The sequence below is a fragment of the Homalodisca vitripennis genome, chromosome 3 (assembly GCF_021130785.1).
Source record: "Homalodisca vitripennis isolate AUS2020 chromosome 3, UT_GWSS_2.1, whole genome shotgun sequence".
Taxonomy (NCBI): domain Eukaryota; kingdom Metazoa; phylum Arthropoda; class Insecta; order Hemiptera; family Cicadellidae; genus Homalodisca; species Homalodisca vitripennis.
Window position 1 is genome coordinate 116166713 of NC_060209.1, and position 27782 is coordinate 116194494.

At 29.4% G+C, this 27782-nt stretch overlaps 1 protein-coding gene across 4 annotated transcripts in view; it reads right to left on the reverse strand.

The window, feature by feature from the left end:
- The window catches only part of LOC124357370 (bifunctional 3'-phosphoadenosine 5'-phosphosulfate synthase 2), a 53211-nt gene extending 28152 nt beyond the window's left edge, over window positions 1-25059 (reverse strand). Inside the window, exons 1-3 of one of the 4 annotated variants that reach the window (XM_046809106.1) lie at window positions 24804-25059; window positions 11794-11823; window positions 3575-3689 (exon numbers count right to left, since the gene is read on the reverse strand). In XM_046809106.1, coding sequence (XP_046665062.1) covers window positions 3575-3689; window positions 11794-11823; window positions 24804-24845 — 187 coding nt within the window. In that variant the 5' untranslated portion in view covers window positions 24846-25059. Of the gene's footprint in view, window positions 1-3574; window positions 3690-11793; window positions 11824-15158; window positions 15312-24803 lie in introns of those variants that run through there. The other 3 variants (XM_046809105.1, XM_046809108.1, XM_046809107.1) reach the window with 3 other exon arrangements.
- Window positions 25060-27782: the final 2723 nt, after the last annotated feature.

The window sequence follows — 27782 nt, forward strand, 5'->3', positions numbered from 1 at the left end:
TCAAGGCGGAGGTAGTGCTGAAAGACTTCCTAAAACCAGACTGATGTACAGGAAGAATATTTTCAGCCTCAATGAAAGCTGTCAACTGATTCACCACTACCTTCTCAAGGATTTTTGACATGGCCGGAAGGATCGATATCGGCCCTAAATTGGGAAATCACACTTGGATTCTTTATTTTGGGTATGGGCGTGACAAGACTTTGCTTCCAGCATGATGGAAAACACCCAGAAGCAAGGGACAGGTTAACCAAATGCGTAATAGCTCCCAACAATATGGGCTCATGGCTTTCACTAGCCTGATAGATATTCCATCAGTCCCCACAGCCACTGACGTAATGTTATTCATTATGCATTTGATCTCACCCTCAGTAACTGGCACAAAATTGAAACCATGCGCTAGATCCTCACAAACATTGTTTCTGTAGAAATTCAGTTTCTCGAGGCTAATCTCGCTTCCACCACCCATGCCTGCAAAGTACCTGTTGAGGTCATCAGCTGAGAATCTTATATCGTCACTATTACGGTCATTTTCCAGCACTCCACCGGACCGTAAAACACCCCAGAATGATTTAGAGTCCTTACAATTCAGCTTGTCGTGAAAGTAATTTCGTTTTGCTCTTCTGATGGCGCAGTTCAATTTATTTCATACAGTTCACACAGATTTTTAATCACCATCTGCACGTCTCCAACCTCGGGAAAGCTCCAGTAGTAATCATATAATATTAGTATAACAGTAGATTGTATCACCCGTGTCTCATACAGTTTCACACAGATTTTTAATCACCATCTGCACATCTCCAACCTCGGGAAAGCTCCAGTAGTAATCAGTAGTAATAATATTAGTATAACACAGTAGATTGTATCACCCGTGTCTCATACAGTTTCACACAGATTTTTAATCACCATCTGCACGTCTCCAACCTCGGGAAAGCTCCAGTAGTAATCGTATACTATTAGTATAACACAGTAGATTGTATCACCCGTGTCTCATAAAGTTTGACACAGATTTTTAATCACCATCTGCACGTCTCCAACCTCGGGAAAGCTCCCAGTAGTAATTGTATATGATAGCCCTTGGAGTGGAACGCTTATTGTTAGGCAATACTTGCCTATAAACACAATAGTGCAATGTTAAGCTTCATAAATTATGCAATACTCAAGAGTAAACAGACTGATGCAACAGGAATAATTCCAATATAATTGTAATGAAACTTTTAGATGACTATATTAATGAGGTGGAACACTAAGTAATAACTTGCAATCATATAAAAACTGTGTGTATAACGAGAATTGACAGTGGAGATGTACCACCCGAAATTAGTGATAAATTGAAGAAGAGTGAATATTGTTAACATAGCACAAATGCAAAATTTTAAACAGCATTCTCAAACTAACAACCATGCCTGAGCATGAAGATACTATAATAGAAACTTGAAACAATACCAGCAAAGGGGATTTCATTATGAAGCCACACAAGCTGAAATTTATTACATTTCTGCTAAAACAAAATCCATTCAAGTGATTAGAGGGAAATCATATCACTCAAGCATCAGGAAAACCTTAAAATGGTATAAAAAAGAGGTACTTGAATTGTTATCTGATAGGTATATATATTCAACACAATCAGTACGACAGTGACAAATCACAACCCTCTGGCTGTGCCCAACAGAATCTGTTGAGTAATGTTGGACGTAATAACTCGGTAAATCCATTTTTGCACAAACTTGACTAACATACTAACTGGGTATAATTCGTTAAGCGATTAATGTTCCATTTCTAAATATTGAAGGCCTTAAAGATCAAATATAAATTTTAGAAAGTTTTTAAATTAGCAAGATTGTTTATATTATTGAATTAGCATATAATACTGGCTTGTGGAGAATAAGATCATAACCGGTTATTACTGTGCTGGTACCAGTATGTACTGTAGAAAACAAAGGATTAGTGGAGGATCATTGATATTTTAATCAAGGAAGAGTGATAATGTCAGTAATATTTCTGTTGGATTAACTTTTGAAATATTGGTGATTTTTATGAAACAATTGAAAGCTAACAGAGTTTAATTGTATAATTCTATTTTGTAGAAGGTATAAATACTTAAATAGCCTTTAAAATTTTAATTTTATATTACCCGGGGTCTACTTATAGTAATATATTGGATGAATCAGAAAATTGCTTAATTTATCATTAAAATTTAATTTACATCTTTTACATAACATTCCTATAAGAGCAATTATAGGAATGTTAATTGTTATAATTATAACTATAATTATGTTATTAACAACCTGCCTAAATTATGTTTTATACAACATCTCACATTGCAATTTCCTTTGATGGTAAATTTAAATTTCCATACTCAGATAATAGCAGTATATTATAAAATCAAAAAAATTTTATAATAACAATGTTAATATCCTTGATCGCAAACAATTATATTAAACTACTTATATCCAAGTTGAATTGTCACATTTTTAAGCCAAGTTGTTGATGTATAATAATTTTAAACTCTTACTGTACAAATTTAAAAATCAAGACAGAACATGTGCTTCAATGTTATTTGATATCTTAATAAATAATATAAATTTCTAAAAAACTACAGAGTCAAAATTAATAAGTCAAAATTTATAAACTTTATCACACGTGGTGTACAATAAGCTGGCTAATGTGAAAAAAGTTTACTATGTTTAAATGATTTACTTAAGAATACAAATGAAAATAAAATTTTACTAAATGATGTGAAAATGTAAAAAATGTAAGAAAGAGGAAAGCAAGTAAGAAGGCTTCATGGACAGTCATTAAACATAAACTTGATATTTGAATACTTCCTTTATTAATTAAATTAGATATATAAAATCAAACATAATTAATCAATCACTTAATATTTTGCAACATAGTATGATGTCTAAGAATATTTATATTTGCTCAGTAGGTTCATTTAAATAGAAAACTGTATCGTCATTGTTGATGATCAAAAAACTTAAAAACAAAATTGGATAGCATTTATACACACACACACGCACACAGTAATTTTGCATAAACTGTATCTCTCTATAAGTTCTTGTTAAAATGTTAAAAATTATTTAGTTTTAATTTTAGTTAAAATACAACAACAAACTATAAAAACCATACAGAGAGTTTGATTTATAAGAAATCGGGCATATTTTACAAATCTCGCAAATTATTTTTTTGTATTTTTAAGATTTAAAAAACACAAAAAATAAGCTTTTATTAAAAAACATTTGACTAGAACATTTGTATATAATTTATAACTCATGAAATTGTTTTAAATTGGCATGAACATTTTTTAATGGATATAATTTTTATTTACTGTGAGCGATTTTTCTTATGTAATGTATCAACCTATATTTTCAAAAACTATATAACATTGCAAAAACAATGTCTGGTATGTAAAGAGAGTCATTTACGCTATATTTTGGCACAATTTATTATTTTCAAACCATGAATAAAATTTCTGTTTCATAAAATTTTATCTACACTTCTATTTTTTGCATTTAATCCCAAACAGGTGTTCAGGTCTCGGCTAAAGTAATATGAAATGATTGAATTGGAATACCTGTGAACCAGACAGTGCAACCTCGGAAGCCTCGGATGTTGCCAAGTACCTGCCCTCGCTTGTCTCTGGATACATGATGCTTCTGTATCGTTACATTGGTTGCCACCTGAACGGCCTGCAATATTCAGACTTTCACAGACCAGCTCTCATCAACTGTGAGCAAGACATCTTAATACTAAATAATTCAGTTTAATACTGCCAATTGTTTATAATACGGTAACCGAAGGGTGACAAACCTTGTGCACTGTTTGACTTACACTAATCAACATTACTGTACTATATGCTATATGATGCTTTGTTAATCTCCAAAATTATATAAATAAAAAAATGTTTTATTGTTTATTACATTGTCATTGAAATGTCATAACAATAATTTCAATATAAAAATACATGATACTCATCTGATTTCACTTGATAAATGTGGTACAAATTGTATCTACATTTTACACAAACTTTTGTTTAGTTTTTGTACAAATAAATTTCAAATCATAATATAATACCTGTTATCTCAGTATATTATCTGTTAATGTCTTTAATTTAATTTTCCTTTTATGATAGATTATGCTGTTGTGTATAAGAGCTATAATGTACAATCATCACATTACCTATCCTGTTTATGGAGAACCCTCTAATTAAGCCTGAATAGAATTTTACTTAAAAAAAATTAAAACAGTTTTTAATATGAGAAATGGCGTGTCTGTTAATTATAATTTTGCTTCTCTTTTAATTTTCATCGCTCTTAGTCTATACAGACTGCATAGTATATGTAAAAATCATGTAATACTATTAGAATACATTGGAAGATTCACAACTGTAACACTAGAGTAAATATACAAATGTCCTTCCAAGCAATAATAAACATTTTTTTATCCTTTAACCCCTAAATTGAAATGTTCCATTTTTCAACATGGCAAAAATGGGCAAAAAAATGCTTACACACTTGATTTCCTAACACTGCTGTGAAAGCTTTTGCGGGAATAGAGAATTTGTTAAAGAAATGAACAATAAGTGCTGTAAAATGCAATAAAATGTCAAACAGCGACAAAGGTAGTTCTTTCAGGTATTTGGTAAAACCTATCCTAACGCAGGGTAACTATATAAGATAAAATACAGACATGAAATCTGAACTATTCAATAGTTAACAGAATTAAAATAGAAATTCAAGAAATAAATTTACATTTAGAAGAAAGATACTTACATTAGCCTATTAAGCGAGCAAGCTGTACATTTTTCATATGAGGTTTACAATCCTTGATTAGACTAAGATTAAGTTAAGCTAGACAATTTAATGGTATTTACTGTAATATACTATACAATGTACAAATAAAAAAAACCATCTACTGTTGTAGGAAAGACCTTGCTTGTTATCACTGTTTGTCTTTCGTTGCTTTCTCACTATTGAATTGTTATACACAGTGTTTCACTATAAATACAGCTTTTGTTATATAGTGCAAGAAATGCCTAAAATAGATTATTATGACCATTAGTTAGATTTTAATCAGCTGGCGCATTAAATTTACATTGTTTGTAGAAACAAACTATTGTTTTTTAATTACCTAAAGAGATTTTTCATAAAGATCTGTTTTTTTTATTTTGCAGTGTAAAAACCACTATTATTCTTAACATGGACTAAAAGATATTTATCAGCTCTTTGCTGTTTCTGCACACAAATATTTTAGTGAGCAGTCATGGCAGGGTGCTGGTGTAATTTTACAAAGGCTTTAGAGAGTTTATTTAAAAGTCAACCATATCAATTAAAGCGATTCATCCAAATATTAGATATGACATTTTGATTTTAATACTATTGTACACAACAGTTGTTATTATCAACAAATTATACCTCAAACAAATAAACAAGTCTGTTCAGTAAATCTTTAATTTATTAAGAAAATATGTTTTCAAAGAGTCAACATTCTAAAATGTTTTAAATCTGTTAATTAGAATATAGAATCATAATTATTATCCATAAGATTATTTCAAGATTGTTACTTAAATTAGTAAGTTAAAATGGATATCTAAAACCACTCAACTAGTAATTTTCAAACACATAGTGAAATAACAGTATTATTAGCGCTACATAAGTGACAGGTACAGACTCAGATAAGGCTAGGTGGCCTTGATCTGAATGGTAGAAAAACACCAAGGCCGGTGCACAATGCTTACACCTCATTTACTTAACTTTCTACTTTGTGTAACAGCGTTGTTCACTGTTTACTGTAATATTCACACATTTAGTACTCAGTCGAGTGTGGTCACATAAAACATTATGCTAGTATATAAATAATTATTACAAATTTAAATCTCTGAAAGCTCATTTAAGATGTTATTTTGTTTAAAAAAAGACCCCTTACACAATATGCCCAGGATATTTATAGAACATTTACTTACTACTTAATCTACATGAGAGCATATTATATTGTTGACCTAGTAATGAAATAATGTTTGCTTAATATATTAATATGCAGCATACAAGATACTTTGTTTTCATTCACTTTCAACAATGGGAATCTAATAAATAACAGTGAGAGGGACCAAAACTATTGACTAAGTATTGGTCTGAATGGTATGAAGATTTTTGAAGCATGTTGTATACATTATTTTGTTTAAATCTCTCAATAAACTAATTCAGTTATCACAATCTTCTATTTATTTTTTCTATATATACATTATGTTAAGAATAAATAAACTCCTATGATTCTGATATAACTGTGTTTTATAAAAATAAAATGGCAAATTACAATGACAGAAAAACAAAATTAATACAAATACATCTTATTTAGAGTGTTTCTCAGATGTCTTAACATTTTAATAGTAACTAACTTGTATATATAACTTTTATAAAATCCTAATCAACTAAAAATTTACAGTTATCAGTTTGATATTAAATTTTGGACTAGAAATATGTATTAAGCATTTGGGGAGGTGTTTTACATCTTGGAAAGGCATCTGAAATAGGACAAGCTTCCTTGCCCACATCTGATATCACTTTATGGAAGTGAAAATTCTTATCTGACAGGTGTTGAAACCACAATCTCTTTCACAAGTTCAATAGGCAATATCCCACATACTATCTTCAGTTTGATAAAGGGTTTTTATGGTAATACTGAGCAATAAACATTTGCAACACAGCATAGCCCTCACACCACTAATACTGAACTTATAGATAAAATGTGGTTCTGATGAAGAACATTCAATATGTTCAGCTTATGGCTTATGACTACTGTTGAATATCCGTGTGGATATATGTTCAATGTCAGCATTCATCTGAACAACGGACTCATCAGTGAGTTCCAAATGATAGAAAAAATTAAGCTGGCAGTTGTTTTCCTAGTGGTGAATATTAGAGTACTTCACACAACTAGAGGGGTCAGAGCAGAGGTGCGTATTGAACAAACACAGGCTCCAGACAGCCTCATTGGAAAACTCCAAGATATTCAATTAATACAACTGAAGTTTCATCTCTAACCTTGCTATCTATGCTCTGCAATCCAAATATGATTCACTTCACATTTATTTTCCATTTCTAAAAACTACTCATATTCTTGATTCTTTAATTGCTATAAACACTTTTTTTCTGATATTATGTTATTTTAAAATAGCCTATAAATTACTAGGATTTTTTCATTTGAGCATATCTGTTCTGCTAATTACTATTTATTTATATATCAGATAGTTCAGTTTGAAAGGTTTCTCAATATTTTATTCATATCAGTCTCCAGTCTTAGCAGATTTTAAATTTGAAGAATATCTTCTAGAACAGATCTTGTTTTGACAGTAGCACTTACTTTTCTAAATGTCCGAGGAAAACTAATTTAATATACTATAGTTTTAACTGATTTCAACAATAGACTTTGACCTTTTCTTAAGTTCTTACAAAACTCTTTCATTGCAGAATTGTATGAGAATGTTCTCAAGAGAAATAATTTAATAAAGAATTATTATTTATCCTCTTCCATCAACATAACCAGTACAAAGTCAAATCAAGAATTCTTGCTATAAATAAACATCACTGGTCTAAATCAATTATGTAAATAAGTCTTCTCAAGAGTGAACGTATAACTTCCTCTTTAGCATTTAGTTTTCTAAAGTACTTGACAGCTTGTTGAATATCTCTCAGAAAGCTGCAAAGTAGAGATAATATCTTTAGCTTTCATCGATAAGTCTGGAGGATTTGAGTTGGAGGATGTCTTGCTGCACATGATGAATTTCATACTCGTCAATAAACCTCAGCAGTTGAAATGTATGATTACTTAGATGATAATTAGAATTATATTATTTACAATGCAAGAAATAAATATAACAAATTTTTTACAGTTGTTTTCGACAATGCAAAGATTGTGAACGAAGCAAAATTTGTCTCAGAGACATTTTCCATTGTTTAGTGATAGGCTACAAGGAATCACTAAATTTTGAGATCTGCAATCTCATTTCTTCCTAAAGTGGATAAGTAACCTAACACATAATTACAATCTACGTTAAAATAAACAAATCATACCAGAGCATTGTGACACACTAAAGGCAGGAATCACAACAATCACGTTGAGTCAACTCCACGCACACTATTTCTAAAACATGCACTTCATAAAAAAAAAAAACTAATTATTATAGTTAAAATTAAAATAACATTTCACAATAGGTCTGCACTGAATGACCAACCACTGAGAACTGATCAGAGGACAATAGTAAATGGTGAATTACACAACAGAAACAAGATGGATAAAAATCAGAAAATGAGAGTGGGCCCCTTTTTATTATTGGTTAGTTCTAGATGATCTTCTCAAAACCATACAAGCTGTTATTAATTTCCTTTTAAAGAAATTAGGATCATGATGTATTATTTTGGCTGCATCCCAATTCAAATGATAATCTCGGACCAATTAAATGTGGAATTTTTACCTTATCACTTTTCTCATGTTCTCTTTGTGTTCTAATAGTTTAATGTTTAATGGTCTTTTTCCCTCACCTATTTATTCCCTATATATTATTTATTCCCTGAAATGTAGTTACATTTCATACTGTAATCACAGTTTTTATAATTCTGTGTTCCATTTTTTTGTTTTATTTATACAAGACTTTGTCTAAGAGTGTTGTGTGTTTTATACCTGGTTCTAATGTTGTACTTTCTACTTACTATTCTAATTTTCTCTGATTAGAACATATGTGACAAGACTCTGATATTATTTGTTTATTTTAAACTAAATTGTGTTTATGTGTTACATTCATTATCCATCTGAGGAAGAGATCTGATTGCAGATCTCGAAATGAAGTGATACTGATTTTTTGTATCATTAAACTATACAAGTGTTAAAAAATATTCTTTTTGTACAATTTTACCATATTTACTAGAAATTATATGTAATATGATATAATAGTCTACAGTTAATTTGGCACAGATAAATATTTATAAGAGTATGAATTTATGAACTTCTTACTGAATTAAATCTGGAATGAGATACTTGATATCTATATTCTTATTAAGTGTAATAAATGTAACTTCAAACCTAAATGTTTCCAATATGATTAAAAGCAGAAATACTTCATTAATAACAATTGTCTTGTTTCTGCCTTATGTTTTCCTGTTAGACAGGACATATAAAGTGAGCTCAAAGCTCTAGCATGAAATATCTACTTATCTAACAAAAAAATACATTCTAAGAACGAAATAAAACTGAAGAAAAAAGAATCATGCAGACTATATTATTTTAATGAATATAACATATTGATGTTTCTATGTTTATCCTACCTCACACTTATGTATTTTAAGAAAATTAATATTTTTATTTAGTTATGAGTGTTGCTACATAAAGATTTTGTAGTCTCCACTATTCATACAATATTGTTTTATGTAAGAAATGTTATATTTACACAATATTTCATATTTATTTTATTTCTATTTATACTTCAAAATTATTAAAATATGATGAATAAGTTCTAATACAATTTAACATAATAACAAAAAAGTTTTGGAAATTACTAACAGAAAAATTGTATTTAACAACTGAAGAAATTATAAATAACTACAAATTTACAAGTATTTAAAAAATACTGAAAAAATTCAGATTCATAAGAAGTTTATGAACATTCATAATTAAACATTTTTCATTTCAGATGTTGGAAGTTATTAAATTTTATGTTTATATCTTTTATAAAATTGGCTATAAAACTTATTCTATGGTTAATTATCGATGAATATTTAATATTCGTGGTAAATAAATATTATTTTTATTATACTACTGGATATGAATAAAATGGAATGTTTCGTTTAGTAATGAAAGTGAGAGAATGGTTGAACTGGTCCAGTTTGTGTTGTAGGGCAAGCTATTGATAAGGTTGTATTCATACACAGGGTCACTGTAAGTAGGTCACTCCAACAACATCCTACTACAGATGTTGGAACATTCAATCTAGGAGACTGCAAAAAAATTATAAGTAGTACACTTTTTCAAGCCTACTCTTGTTTTAAATCATACAATAATTAAAAAATATATTATATATATATATATATATATATATATATATATATATATATATATATATATACACTTTTTATGATTTCAGTATTTTGGTAATAGACTAAAGGACTTTATTATTTAACACTGGGTTTTATGGGTACATTCATGAGGGATTATTTTAACTAACTGATGATTAAACAGCCCATTTACTACTAAGTCAGATTTAATAGCCAGATATAAATTTACAATTGGCATTCTCCTTTTGTAAATTTACATTACTTCTAGGTTTTATAAACGTTCCATGTTTCCCCTACCAGTCAATACTTTTTAATTTGAAAATGTAAACCAATTCAAGATGGCAAATAAAAAAAATAGTTTGTACATGTTTTCCATCACTGATAGCTCCTTACTTGATGAATTTTAATATTACACCTAACATGAACATGATTACCATCAATAGGTCTTAATGAAAAAAATAAAAAAACTAAAATTGTGTTAGAGAAGGTGGTCTCACAAAAACTCATCATCAATGAAATCTATTTCTTCTTAAGCAACAAACCGTATTTAAACACTAACCACAATGAGAGCTATTTAATAGAATATATATTTTAGTTAGTATCATATATTACTCATTAGCATACTTTTCATACTATTACAAGTATTAATTCAGACTACAGATAAACAAGTAAAAACTCAAGAATTGCAGCTGTTGCTTGTCCAGGTAGGAACAGATTTACTCATTTTTAGATTTAATACAATTTATTAAGTCAGTATGTAGGACATCTTTCAGTTTTATTTTAAAAAACATTGGATAACAAGTTTTCATTATGTTTCGTTGTAAAATACAAAAATCTCACAATTTGTTAATAAAAGGATTAAATATACAATTACAAAATAAATATTATTAATGTTTTGTGTAATAACTGTAAATCATATTACAATCAATATAATATAGATTTTAAACAGTAATATAAATCTAGCAACAAATAAGCCTACAACAGAGAACAATAAAAAATAAGTAGTTATAGTTATTAGTTAGCGGAGTTATTACTACCAAAGTTATATTTGACAGTATTTAGAAAATAGCATACAAATACCATGAATTTGTTTTTTTTTTTCTGGACTAAACTGAGTTGTAGGCAATAAAAAACTTTCCTCAACTAATCTAACATATACTGTATTATTATGCACTTAAATATATGTATGTAAACTTTAGGATTGGCATCTTCTGAGGCTGCTCACTCAAGTGCAGCAAATTAAAGATATCTTATAAAGAAACATTTTTTACAGTAATTGCAAGTAATTTCCATATGTTAAGTTTAATATTATTTTCATGTGAGTACTTCTTTAAGAAAAATAAAGTATGATGATGATTTTAAAAAATATCAAGCATAAATTGTGCACTTAACAAAAAGAAAATAATGGAAAACTTAAATAAAAACTACAACCTCAAAAACTGACAGTAACTTCTAGTTTATAGATACATATGCATTTTTTTCTAATTAGTTTAATAACTCTAAAACCAAATATAAAGTAATGGAAAAGGTTAAAATAAGATGTTAAAATACATATTAGCTTGCATACACAAAAATCTAAACTATTAGTGCTTCAATATATAAAAATAATTAATTATATACAAAGCTACGAAAATGGTACAGACCGTGAAGAAATTATCACCAAACACTCCAAATAAAAAAAAACCTAATAACACAACAAAACTGTAACATTAATGTAACAACATTTATCATGCCTGACAAACATTCTTACCCAGGCAGATACTGAGGAAGAGTACATATCCTGCAGGACATAAAGCAATATTAATATAACAAATGTACAATGCTTATTATACAACTGAACTTTGTGTGCCAGTTAAGAAATACAATAATGAAATAATTGTTATTACTGAAATTCTTAGTAAAAGTTTCCAAGCACATAATTATCACTAGTATGCGACTAAATATTGGATTGTAGTCCAAAACCGAAAATTAAATGTTTCCAAACTTCATGTTTTCAATAGTCAATAGTGTAATTCTTGGTAAGAAGTTATTTCAATTGCCTTTGCAAACCATATACAAGATAGAAACATAGAATACTCGTACATATATATATATATATATATATATATATATATATATATATATATATATACAGGGTTAATAAAAAGTCTGGAGACCCCCGACTAATATTGTAACGGCTCAGACGAGAAAAACTAAACTCGCCACACATTTATGTTATATTATGAGGTACTTTTTGGGCATAATTACTGCTTCATTCACGAACCCAAAATGGGGTATTTTGGGGGCAGCTCAAAAATTTTAATTGTAAAGCCCCATCAAGTGACCTGTCATTTTCCAGCCCCTGATAAAAGAAAATAAAAAACGCAAACTAGAGGACTCTATATTAACCCAGTAAAAAATGACTGCCAATTGAAAATTGTATAAACCAGAATAAACTACTTACAACACAGGAATAACTAACTTTTGGGGCAGCTAAAAACTGTCACTTTTAAGCACCACTCAGTTGATCTCTCAGTTGATCTACTTAATAGTGACAGCTGCCCCCAAAATTCCCCATTTTGGGTTTGTGAATGAAGTAGTAATTATGCCCAAAAAGTACCTCATAATATAACATAAATTTGTGGCGAGTTTAGTTTTTCTCGTGTGAGCCGTTACAATATTAGTCGGGGGTCTCCATACTTTTTATTAACCCTGTATATATATATATATACCTTGTAAAACATTTATTGACTATAAATTAAATAGTACATGTTCAAATTTTGTTTGAATTGAATAGAAAAACAATTAATATAACTTATGTGTGCAAGCAGCAATAGGCTTAAATTTGTATGTGTAACACTTTAGTTGGTTTTTATAAAGGTAACATAATAAAAAGATAAATATTAAATAATGTCAAGATATGCTTTAAAGTACAGTATTATTGTTCTTGATATAAAAGATAATAATAAAAATAACATATTTTTATTATATTTTTAAGTAACCTTTTTATAAATTTACTTGAGTAATTAATCTTTGGTCGTTGAGTAAAATTTCTAAAATGGTTTGATTTTGAAATACTTTTGTCCAAGATTTTCATGCTCATACTTATTCATGCCATCCATTTCTAAATATTCTCCACGTCTGAGCAATAAAATTAAATCATACTCAGTCTCGGTCCCATAATGATTAACATAATATGCTATATCAAAACCAACCTTAAGTTTTTAAGAACCATATCAATTTGTATGAAAATAAAAACAATAAGGTTATTTATAATAAAACTAATTAAAACTCCAAAAAATTATTTTTGTGACAATATTTTTTGTTTTAAATTTAATTAATAGAATGTCCAAAAATGGACAATTTTTATGGCAATAATTCTCCTACACACACTAGACGCACAGCTCAACAGGATTAAGTAGCAACAAAATAGTGAAATTGCAAGTTGTGTGTGCTTGGCTTTCTGAGCACCCAACATTCCTACAGAAGGTTAACGACTTTGGCTGCTTTCTCCAGAGAAAGTGGTGCTCTCTTCTCAAGCTGTGTCTCACACAACCATTCTCACTCTTATTGTTTATCTATTGAGTCTTTCAAATAATTTTACAATAGATATTTATAATATGATTGATTTATTAACTATTCAATTCTTTGGTCTTACCAACATTTTAAATTGTACTCAATATTCTGGTATTTACCACAAGTTAGTCAATGGTTTATTGTTTATTATAAATGATTTGGCTGAAACAACATTTAATAAATTTCATAGAATGATACATCTTTCCGATAAAGCTAAGAAATCATATTTTTTGCGGCCACATTATTAAAAAATACCATTCTGCAGGCGTTTAATTTTTTTTAATATTACGACTAATGCTCTCTTAGTATTCTTTCATTGTTTTAATGTTTCCAACAATGAAAATCAATGTAAAAGTGTTGTTTGCAAGCTGTCAATCTAGAAAGCTCTGCCTTAACTCCTCCTATCATAGCTTTATTATAACCACAGAAAAAAAATCAACTATAGAAGGTGTTTCTGAAACTATAAAACCTCTCATGAACGCAGCATGATGACCCATGTAAGACTTTCTAAGATATAAAAATGACTTTTTGGGAGCATCTGAAACTCTTTTTTATTGGAGTAATTTTTCCATATTTTTCTAAAATTAATACTAAACATCATTTTTTTTAAATACACCATCCAAAGTAATTAACAAATAATAAAAAATAGTTGTACTTGGGGGTATATTATATGCAAATTTTGATTGATGAAAACTTGTATAACAGTGATTGTGAGAATTGTTTCAACAAATACTTTTTAATAATATTAACAAAATACAATTTGTGTTATTTTTATTTTTATTGCAACAGCAAACCATTATCGAGAAAACTTAGCTTGAAGATGAAAGGCTCTTCTATTTAGAGGATACAATGAACCTAAAATGGTGACAATATAAGTTTAATATTTATTAACAAAATTGATTTAATGGATTTGCTTTTTAATACCATGAACTTCAGAATTAACCTTTTAACATATTTCACGAGATTCCATAAATAATAATAAAGACATAATGGACTTGAACAATTTTTTACAAGTTTGATGTACAACTAAATTTGAGTTCTAAGCTTTGCTCTGGCTAAACATAGATTAAAACCCGTTCAATAACTAACAGTAATAACTAAACAAAAGTTCAAATAATGTTTTAATAAAAAGTTATTTTAATATTTTGTACATATTTTATGATAGAACTATAATTTTTATTTATTCTTATTCAGTAAAAAATAAAATTAAAAAAAAACAAACCTTCTTCATTTAATAATTAAACTCTAAGTTTAACTTACACTGCAGATAATCAGTAATATTGTTCATACTATCAAACAATATTATAATGTTTTTATAGACACATTTTTGTTTAAGTTTCTTTTATTTAAGTATCATATTTTGTGATATTTTTGTGACAGTTTCATTTATATGACCAGACACAGTAACAACAAAAAACTTATAAAAATCCATTTCATTTTTATCCTACAGATTTTTTTAAATTTCGCTTAAATATTAAATATCTTTCTGTTATTTAATCTATGAATCATTAGAAATTCCAAGTTGACTGCAATAGACAACTGGTGGAGAGTCAAACTTACATTGTTATACTTAATGATCCTATCCCGTCGGCTCATGATGTACAACTGACTTCCAATCTCACTCACATCAGCCTCAATGTCACTCTAATCTCACGGTTCACCTCTTAGCCCACTGGTGACCTGGCAACTCTAGCGGTACCTAGACTATAGTCGGAAATCTCAAGGAATTCCCTCTCTCAGCTGTCCAAACACACTCTGATACTGTTCAAGCACCACTTGACAAGTGCCAATCATGCCTCCCAACACAATACAATAATCGATACCTCACATATACATATACAATAATATAGTACTTATAATTTATCACTTCCTCTGATAGCAGAACGGTGTCATACCCACTCAAGACAAAATGGCTCTACAAATTATCCTAAGTATGAAAAAATCCATATTACTCAATTTAAACTAAATTTTATATTTTTCATCACATTGTGAGTATGAAACAAATGATCCAATAATAATAATAAATATTTATAACAATAACTTCATACCTTCATCAAACAGATAAAACTGTAGTCACACACTACTATAGTTTCGACTTTTAATCTTATTGACGTCAATAAATATTAAAAGTGATGATTATCGATTTGGAGTCGACATAGTAAAAAATTTACGAACACTGCACAAAACCCAAAAAATAAATCATTGTTCTTTATTTGTGAATTGTTAACAATGACGACTCTAGATGGACAATCCTTGCTTTAAATATTTATTGACACCAACACTGAAAGATGACTTATTAAAAGTTGAAACAATAGTAGTGTATGACTACAGTTTGAATTGTTTGACGAAGGTACGTAATTATTGTTATTAGTCAATCCGCAGTTCAGGGCTATATAATATGGAAAATAATAAAATATTGTCTGTGTGAGGCCTTGCTTTTTGAATAAAAACATCATCCGACCCACAACGGAAACCATGGGAAATCATAACTAAAATGTGGGTCTGATGATGTTTTTATTGAAAACGAAAGACCTTGTACAAGTAAAATTGTATTATTATTGGAGTTTTTGTTTTAAAATGAATTAAAGAATTCCAGTAAGAAAGAAACTTCTACAATGAAGTCATGTTAAGTTTGGGGAAAAGAACATTTACTGTGTTAAAATTCGTATGTTAAAAAATAAGTTTTAAGACTCTGACATTGTTCTAACACGTCAATTGATAAAAAATAGATAAGTCAAGTGTAAGCCAAGATGATGAGGATATATGGTCAGTGTACCAATGTGTATAAGGTGTACCAACTTATCTTAAGTGGTGTTATTTCCAGTACGGTAACTTAAAAAAGTTACTGCTAAATGTTTTTAAAATACCTACATATATAATTGTTATTAATGCTTTATATGAAATGAAAGTGAAATTATTTTTACTACCCGAAATTAAGCTTTTTTTTATTTTATACAATCAAATTAATAACAAGAGAATATTAAGCTAATAGGCTCTTGGAGCCCCGAAATCAAGGTTGAACACTCAAAGCCAGGTTATAAGTGACAACAAAAGAAGTGTCTGAATGACCACAGAGTTAATCCAATGTCAAGGACATGAACGTGAGCAGTTTCCAGCAAGGTTGAAGGAGTCAGTCGAGCAGGACAACCCACAACCTGCAATTGTCCTTCTGAGGTCTGAACATAATCAGGAGCACACTTATCACAGTTTCCTCTCAATTATTGTATACTAGTTGGAGTAAAACATTGCTTCTGTTACCCAACTCAATTAAATATTTCTAGCTGGCTTTATAATAATTATTGTGCTATGCTATAATTTTAGACATGAATTCCAAAAATAATACTCTCCATACTCATTAACTGGAATCTTAAGTACCGTCTAACAAAGAATTCTTCCCTTTTTGTTGTCCCGTGTTGTTTTCCCCCTTGGGAAAATAGAAATTGGTTAAATTAAATACAAACTTAAAAACTAACCAGTGGTAAAAAAATCGAATGAGTTAAGTCCCTGACATTATAAAACAAAACGAAAACCAGATTTAAACAGTTAATAAAAATTAATAAAATATGTTTATTGTTAGCTGGTTTAAGCATTAATTGACACCACTTGTCTTGTAATCTTAAAGATTATGAATAAAAAAGAATCAGATTCTAGATATTTTTGAATTCCTGTGAATATTTAAATTAAAGCTCCTAAGATTTTATGACAATTTTTCAGTTATGGGGATATTTTCACTCGATTTAACAGTTTTAAGACATACACACATATGAACACAATTATACACTAAAGTAAATTGTATACATGGAAACTTATTATTTATTAGCAATGATGGCAAATCAGTAAATTTAATTACTATTTCAAAGTAAAAAATTAATATTTAGAATTGTGAAGGAAACAAAACCATCGTATAGACGTTATAAATTAAAATGTATTTGTTTATTTTTGGATTAGTATGATATAAAGTGTTAATAGATACACAAAAAACATGTTTATTATGAGCTCAGAAATCAATATTGAAAGCTAAGATCATTTTACAAAGCTTTAAACCTTTTCATACCAATAAAATAAATTACAAGCATTTATTTAATGTAAAAGTTGCTTATTGCTATAACTCTATGCTAAAATCTCTGAACTTTACCATTATTCCAGTTCATTACTCTTCATTTAATTTCAAATCTTCTCTGAGATTGATTTATACAGTAATAATTTAATGATTTTTTAAGTATTCTTCAAAGATTGAAGTATGGATTTTGACAGGTATAGCAGTCCAAAATCTGTTGTAATAAATGGTTTTTATATTTTTAAAACTTACAAAGCAATTAATAATTATAAGAAATTTTTATTACATTTTATCTTATTCTGATTTTTGTAACTCTCATAGTTCATATAGTACATAAATCAATACTACCACCAATATTTATATATCATTTAAAACAGAAAGAATTGCTGATTTCAATGGTGAAATTTGTTTTCCAGTTTTGGTAACAGATGTCAAAGAGACGTCATAAATCTTGCCAGAAACATCGTCTTCATGAAGCCATTTTGAAAATTAGTGATATATCATGGTTTATAATACCTTGTTATAGCATTTTTAGTCTATGATATGCTAAATTTTGGTATATTTTGAAAATATTTAGTGTAAAAATTATATATACTTTTTTTAAATAATTGTATTGATAGTAAAAAATGTACTTTTCAAAAAATTTAGAAATTGATATAATTTACTTATTGTTTTGTGGTTTTTACAATAACAAAAACAAATATATATATAAAAATATATTTAAAAAATATAAGTAAAAAACCACAAGCAATATATATATATATATATATATATATATATATATATATATATATATATATATATAAAATTATTCTTCAAGATAACCTAGATACCATTATATATTTTCTAAAACTAGATAAAATGAAGAATAAATTGGCTATCTCAGATTCTAATATTTATAATATTATCACACTTTACCAGGGGCAGTCCCGCCACTTAAGAAAAATTGCCTTTTTTGATGGTTTATTTTAATTTTATACCATAATTATCTCCAAATTTTCCTGAAAACAATAACGTATTACACATATAGGTTTATAGTAAAAATGTATTTTTTACCAAATTTGTAAAGAACGGGTTCAAAACACTCAAAAATGGCCTGCCATCTGTGGAAAAATGACTGCCAGTTTGAGGGTTAAAGATTAGTAAAATAATTGTACAAATGAAAAACAAGTTTCCTTTGTGACCATACTTCTTCAACATTTTTCAATCTGGCTTGAAGAAAAGAACTTCTATAGAAAATTTTATTTCTATTGTATAATGTATGATCTTTTATGTTGACATATTCGAAAAACGCTACAAAATATTACAAACGATTTTTATAATAAAGGTTGGCATGAACGAGATACTTCCATTGGAATAATAAATGTGTCTGGTCAGAAGTTATAATATTGAAGTCAGTTTAAGTAATGTAATAATAGGCCTGCTCTCCTCTCTGTGGAGTTTGTTAATATACCTCAATTTGATAAATATAATTCTTGAAAAATATAAGATTTTATATGCCATTAGTATGGCTGCAACTGTAGCAATTTTCTGTACATAATTGCACAGGAATAACTTGTTTATTTATATTTTACTAAATGTCTGAAACAATTTTATAATAAAAATCATTCTTTTATTAAATACTAATTTTCTTGATAAGGCGATCGAGAGCCAGCTGTAAATGATGCAGATCATAGGCTAGACTGTGTGTTTACTCTGACCGCTGTGACTGGACTTGACGTCGTACGTCACGTGATTGCACTAAGAGGAGGTGCTCTGCACTTGGCTTGGATAGCGTCTCGGCTAATATTCTTAAATTTAACATTTAGTTTCTTCTTAATTTTTCTTTTTCTTAAGGTGAGTGAAGAGAGCAAGAAACATGGTTTCAACAAAAGGTTTTTTGATATAATAAGAAGGCCATGCATACCTTTACTAATTTGGAAGTCTCCTTCTGGGCATTGGGGAAATTAGAAGTACTACACCTGAAAACTTGTAATATCTATCTCTCGATCTATGATTGATAAAAGTGCCCAATATACATTTCATATATAATATTTTGTAATCTCATGTTGAAAAAATGTTGAAAATTGAAATACATAAAAAAATCTCCATTAGATGTTAAAAAGTATTGTTTCTTAGACTTTATAATTAATTGCTTCGCAAAATCATACATCCATAGTAATATGTTTCATCCCGTTGATAAGTACGCATACAAACATACACAAGCAATACTGAAAACATCAAAAAATACAATAACTGAAACTATGTAATTAATTGAAGGAGGAGCTCTTCTTATTTGAAAACACTGTTTTCTATCATTTGATACAAGAAAAGTCACAATTATCCAATAATTTTATTATAACAATTATCAAATAAAATTATTGGATAATTGTGACTGTTCTTTTACCAAATGATAAAAAATATGTAATTAATGTTTAATTCACTTTTTTTAATATACGTCATGCACAAAAATATATAATTTCTTTTAAGAACTCAGTTTTAGAGCATTATGCACACTTTTTTAATGTATATTAAAAATTATATTTTAACTCTGAATGACTATCAATTTCAGGATAATAAACAACTTAACAATTGGAAGGTTGAGCGTAACAAGGGTCATTATAAGAAGATATCAAAAGATTATTTCAACCAAACAATTTGTGGAAGAATTAAGTGAACCCATTAACACTATCATAATAACCCACTGAACTTATTTCCAGATAGCGATATAAATTCCAAATTACCTACAAAGCAACTTATAGATAATATTGTTATATAACATATTATTAGGTTCACTTATCTATCTTCCTCCACTACTGTAAGCTACAGACTACAACAAATCAATGAGTATTACAATTGTTCTATATAGTATTTTTATTTAATGATTCACTCAAAATATTAATTTTAATTTTTACCAACAAAAATATACATGTACTATTCAATCAAATCAAATAAAAATATTCTTTATTAATTAGTATTGCAAGAATAAATTGAAAGGTGTCTAGTCTTAAAATCACAATAAGCATTAAAGGGCTAAAACCCAATTTTTATCTTCAATTAATACATTATTGTTATACAAATATATAGAATATTGAATTAATCATGGATTTTGTATACACAGTACATTAATTTTGTTGTATTCATAACACAGTGAATGAATACATTATTTTATCTATTAAGTATTGTTTAAATTTACTTTTGAATTTAGGGAAAAATTTTTAACTTTATATTTTCTGAATTGTTCTTATAAAACTTAATTCCTACAATTTGGGGTTTTTGCAAAAGTACCAATTGATGAGAAGGAGTGACGCTCATTCCGTTGCCGGGTGTTATATTGATTGTAGGTAAGTTTAAGTATTTTATCTCCTATTCTAGATGATAAGAATTTATAACTCTGTAAACTTTTCTTTAACCAATATTTGAGGTTTTAAATTCAGTATTATTCTTATTCCTTATTTTCTGCAATTTCAATATAGAGTAAAGATTTTTGGAGGTTGTTACATCATATAATGATGTACCAAAATTAATTATGGAATTAATATAAGATAAATAAATAATTTTTAAATCACAAATAAGCCTTCATTTTATCATAGCAAATAATTGGGATGATATTTTTGACAGCACCTTGCTTACATGAGGGCCCCAGTTTAAATTTTTGTCAACTATTATTCTAAAAAAATTTACCACTTTTAATTGGGAAGTCACTAGAGAAAGAAAACTCTTTCGAAAAAAGATTTAGGAAAAGTCGAGGAGACAACCTACCTAGGACCTTATACTGTTTCAGTACTAAACTCAAGTACAATGGTAAAATGGTATAGTAAAATGGTTATATGCAAATAGTATTTCTGCAGTTAAATTGTTGGTCTGTATCATACTATAGTAATATTAACTCTTAAAGTATAGATTGTCTCATTCTATAATTATCTTGTAAAATGCAATTTACCTGAAATAGGTTAATTTAAATTTACTGGTTAGAATAATTGTTACTAATCCAGAACATCTAAATCATATAAGCAGCCAATAACAAAAGCATTTGTTTTATACTTAATGTTCAGTAGTTGAAAATCGCTTGTTTTCAATGAGCTTGGGATAGCAAAGGAAAATCAAATTTTGGCACCAAATTATAACACATACTTTCCATTTTAGCCTATATATATTTTATTCTTTACTCTATAATACAAAGTATTCTGCTTTTTCTGTGTGCTTTATTATGTTTTTTTGTCAATAACTGATTTGTATTCTTTCTACGCCAGTGAGTTTATAGTAAAAAATTAAAAACACAAGTCACAAGAAAATTATTTACATTGTACGAAGGAACTACGAAGAGACAGATGTTAAACATTGTCACCGTTCTTTATCTATTACCACACAAATTACTGTAATGAATTTCATTAAAAAAGTTAATAACACTAGGCTATATAAGGTAAATGTCTCTGTTCATAACAAAATGTTAAGGAGTTTGGTTATTCCAAATTTTGTTATAGGCTAATTAAAGTTATAACAATTTAAATTTAAATTTTGAGTAAAATATAACTGAAACCATGACTGAGGACGAATTGTTAAATTTTTGGAGAACTCATTATTAAGGCTAAGTCTAACATCAAGGTCAAAGTGCCATAATGGTCTGTGTTTGAATTTAGGTACTATCTTAAGAGATGTTTTCCTTTTCTGTCAGAAATGCAGGATTAGCACCAAAGGCATTCATTATACAACGTGATCTGAGTACGGGAAAATACCACTCACAAATTTCTCAGACTATGAGTACAGTCTTCAGTTGCGCTTACATCACACACTAAAAAAAAAAATAAAAACATCCCTTGAGATAGTATCTAAAAATTAAGCTGAAATCACTTGAACACCTCAACCCCTCTTCAGGTGATAATAGACTAGGTAAGGTTGACAAGATAGGATATGGCACATGGAAAATGAACATCTTATCACTGCCTACATCTCAATTTAACTTTACATTACTAGTCCAAATCTGTTTTTCCTTTACTTTATTTTAAATTTATTACTTTATATTTATCTTGTTTTTTGCAATACTTAAAAATATAATTTAAAATATTTATTTTGTCACATATTTTATGGAGAAAAATTATGTTGATCCAGTAATTGCTCACAATTACCACCAGGTTTGTGTTGGGCATGGAACACAATGGCTTTTATTTTACATATATCTTATGGCGATTACAAGCATGGGTTACTATTTGTTGCAGTAAAGTTTTACATACCACCAATTGATCCAACATTGCCAAATAACAGACGAGGATACTGCCGATGTGGTAATGACAACAAAATTAAGATAGGGTAGACTTTAATAAGTGGCCTACACTTGTTATTCGGTTGTTTCTATCGAATGGTTTGATGTTCTTATCCGAAGGAATAATTCAATATTACAATTTATTTAACTTAGCATATGATTTCAACTTATTAGTTACGGTATATAAATTTTAAAAACAATAAACACAAAAAGTAACTAATATTTTGAGTTTTTGAAAATGGCGATAAATAGGAGGAATATATGTGAGGTATTTCTTACAAGTGACGAGATTTGTTTAAGTGGCTTCAACATGTGGGTTTAGCTCCTGGTAACACATGGGGAGAATTCTTTCCTCCATTTCACAAAAGCGGTTACTTATTGATATCAAGCTGGGTAAGTTATGAATATTGTAAGTTTTCTTTGATATCTAAGAATAGGCCATAGTTGGTTTTGTTGTTTTGTAATGTTACTGTTAAATTTATGTTTTTAAAACTGTAATGTACGAGATTCTTCTTGCTATGGTAATTTATTATAACTCTTATTGTGGACGATTTTTACATATCGAATTTGGATAATATATCGAACCATTCGATAAAAACAACCTAATAACGAGTGTAGGCCGCTTATTAAGATCATGCACATGAACACGTCCCTAACTTTTCTCATTGTGTTGCGTTGAAGATCTCGGAAGTAGCTTAACACTTTCACTTTGACACGAGTGATATACCAACTTTAGGACAACTGGGATAACATCAGTGTGCGTCCACCGCAGTCAATGTGTTAAAGTATGAATGTGTTAAGCTACAGAATATGTTTTTAACAATTTCACTGCAACAACATGAGTGATACACCGACTTTAGAACAGTCGGAATAATATCAGTGTGTATCTACCTCAGTCAATGTTTTAAGTAGATATATATATATATATATATATATATATTGAACAGCAATATGCCTGGGTTGAATTAAGTAACATGTTTTTCATGAAACTCTCTAATAACAACAGATATTCCTTCTAGATTCATCAAATTAGTTATTTTATGCCCAATTTTATGCCCAATCTGCCTACGTAATGTACAAGGGGTAGGGTACAATAAGTGGACCCGGTTTGTTATATCGAAATTGGCAAACAATATTATTTAATCATAACCATCGATATGATGTAATCATTCGATACTGATTAATTATTTTGAGCAATTAACTTAAATAATATATATCAACGGCTGTAAACACTTTCAAATACACGTAAGGTAATCTTTCAATTTTAAATAAATAACATTTGATTATTAAACATGGCAGTCAATTTTAGAAAACTAAACGAAATTGCTTTGAAAGATGATTAGACTTATTTTTTGTGTGGCTTCAACATGTTGGACTCGTACCGAAAAACCAATTATGTGAAATTTGTGGGAAAGAAACAACTGTAACTGTGAAAGGAGCAAATATGGTCGTCTTCAGTTTTCCTAATTTTGGTTATAATAATTTGTTTGATCACTGTAAATATTACATTCATATTTTAATTTAAAACATATGATTGTTATTAAGGACTATATTAGATACTATTATATTGATTGATAGTCTAGGATTTGAGATGCGAATATTAGGCATCGATGATTACATTCTTCGATATAACAAACCGGGTCCGCTTATCGTACCCTACCCTGTACATGTCAATCAATAAGTTATTTTCTACTTTAATAGGCTAGTAGGCAATTTAAATCAGTTTCAAACTTATTATGATGTGACACAATGGCTCACACATATTGTATTCCAACACAAAAAATCACTTGAAACTGAATTACTTATTTATATATTGTGCATACAGTAGAAGAAAAGTGTATTGCTTGTTCTAGAGAGAAAATTTTACATTATAGGGTAGCTATTTACATTATGAAAGTTCTTTACTTACAGTTTTTTGCCGTTTGATAATTTCTTGGTCGCCTCCTGGCATATTAATGACAGAAATTTGAGATAAAACAAGTAAAGCCTGAATAATAATTGTTAAATAATACTTCAAAACGATATATATAATTGATTTTAAGTTACAATAATTTTGAAACTACTAGGCACTAAATAACAGAAAGAAATTTCACCATAACTAGGCTTCCTCAAGTTCTATAATCCAATTTTTGTTTGTGGTCAAGTTTAGCAGACAATATTTACGTCATTTACAGCAGCTGGAAGTCAGCTGATCAATTGAAATAAAACCAATACTCTCTTGATAATCAAACCTTTTTATTCACTTTTATTTATCGTTACCGTAATAGGTTGCCGTGGTTTTGCCTGAAGATTTTAAATACCTCGTGTATGGTTTGTTTCTCTATATGTATCTTAAAAGAAAATCTAAATGCTCGTTCATTTATAATTTTAATGTTACTTGTATAATTTAAAAAAAAATAGTTTAGTATTTGTTCAAAACGTATAATTTAGGGCTTTATAACTTGTACAATATTATAGTTATGAATCCGACTCAGGGTTTTTTACGCTAGCGTATATAGTCCCAACAATAATGAGAGTATATAGTACCGTACCTGTTACATAAATATCCGTAGTAGTTGTTTTTATCACAGTAACGTTTAAACCTTGTGTGTACACATTTTGATTGTATACTTTATTATCTGCTATCTTATTTAGAGAGTTTACTGACTGTTGAATTTATCTTTATTTTTATTGAATTGTGACTCAGTATCTTGGCCCAAAGTTATTTAACTGTCTGCTTGAAATAAATAAATACTGCTGTAGTTTACCATCACTCAGATAACAATTTTAAAATATTTAATTAGTAGAAGGTAAACTACCTATTGAGGAATATTTGACAGTCTTGTTCTAGTGAAACGCTGGTATATTCCTTTAATCCCTTTAGGATTTTTTAGATGTAATATTAGTGGCTGAACAGTAACATAGATCAATTGCCTTAGGCAATGATCCACGCAATGTATTTGTCTGTGATTAATAAAGGATTTGACTTTTTGTAAACTGGAAAGTTTGTCTTTGTCCGTGGCTTCCTCTGCCTTTGTCTGCCAGGCTAGCGAGCCGTAGGTTATTTGGAGTCTTACAATTGTACAATGTAGAAAATAATCCATGTGCAGTTTTATACCTCATTCATGCCAACAAATTGTATGAATGTCATAAGGGACGTTTTGCTCAGAGAATCACAACATTTAGGTGCTTGTTTCATGTCACCTTGCAATCTAGGGTCAGCCCTAAATATTTAACCGATTCCGGGACAACAATCTGAGTAACAGCCAGCTTCAATTGAGAAAGAGACTCAAGGTCCTTTTTCCTGGCGAAAGGAACTACAACTGTCCTTGTGGGATTGATCTAAAAGTCCCTCATAAGACACTTCATGTACATAATGAAGACCAGCATTCACGGTGTCAACAACAATATTGCAATATATTCTTGGTACGACCAGAATTATGTCTCCAGCATAGACACCCACTCACATCAGGTCTTCTATCACAAGTCTAACTACCAGAATATTTAAAAATAAAGGTAACAAGACGGCCTCTTGTTGACAGAGCCCTTAACTTGAGCAATAATTACAGGTTTTTTATGAAATATACAATACAAAATACAGTATAAATACAATTGCAAATGTTTGATAAGCATCATGCCTCTGTACCTCATGAACCATTGCATGAACTAACTTATTGTCAACTCCCTTCAATATCAAGAAAGGTGCATCATGCAGTTTCCTTTGTAGCCACGCTGTCCTCAATCCTACACAACAGCTGATGCAAGGCAGTGTCACCGAACTTGCCAGGCTGGTATGCATGTAGGTTTGGATGAAGAGGGATGCCTAAAAGGGCTCCCTTTCTTAAATATCTCTTCCCCAGTCTCTCTAGTCTTCAAGAGAAAGTATGATATACTGATGAGATGAAAAGATTTGGATTAGAGTAGTAAGCACGGCCCCTGTTCGGAATAGCTTATTTTACAGAGACGCCAAGCATGCAAAATATATCCATAAGCCAAAATAGCTCTGAAAAGCTCACATTATTATGTCATTTTAATTGTTCTTGTCCAATAGGACAAGAATAGATTCTGAGCCCTTTTGGAGCAGAGCCGGGGAATTCCATCCCCCCCTAAATTTAAATGGGATTCAATTACTGATTGCACATTTAACAAAGTTACAATGCGTCTGGCCAGTAACCAGCTTTCGCAACTGGCTCTAGGTCTCGAGCCCGTATCAATTCCTCCTGAAAAGTCTGACTTATGGTCTGGAAAGTCACAGTTCTGAAAATCAGTCATAAGGAAAAGTTTGAACCCATATTTCGGACTTGAACTCAGGCATAAGATTCAAAATATGAAGATAAATCTACATTTCATCAAAATGAGTGTTTGAGTAGTGTCACCAGAAATTGGAAAATTAGCTTTAAACTCACGATGTAATTCCTTTAAGTGCAAATTTTTGTAACAGGTCAAATGACCTACCAGGTTTAATAATCAAGGTTATGTGCCTTGCTCTCCACTTCCGAAGATGACTGAAATATGTCCTCTGTTCTAACAGAGTTGCTGATATCTGCAACTGCTTCGTTACTACCCAGAAATTTCAAATTTGAAATTGTATACGACTGAGATAATGTGTCCAGTCTCTGTAAATTTAGAGACAGGGTGCTCCAGAGTTGTGAATTGCAACTCGTTGAATTCTACCATGGGCATCTCTGTTTAGGATGACACCCACCACCACCTGCTTCGGATATTATGCATTATATAAATATTATGCGAAGCACACCATTGCTGAGCTGCAAGTATGGAAACTTGATACTTAATTGGTTTGTGATATATCTGTCTATATCTTACTCTTTACAGAATTGATTGAGCTGGTATCATTAGCAGTGCTTGGGAGCATTGGTCATTAGTCTACTGAGATAGCAGTCACTATCAT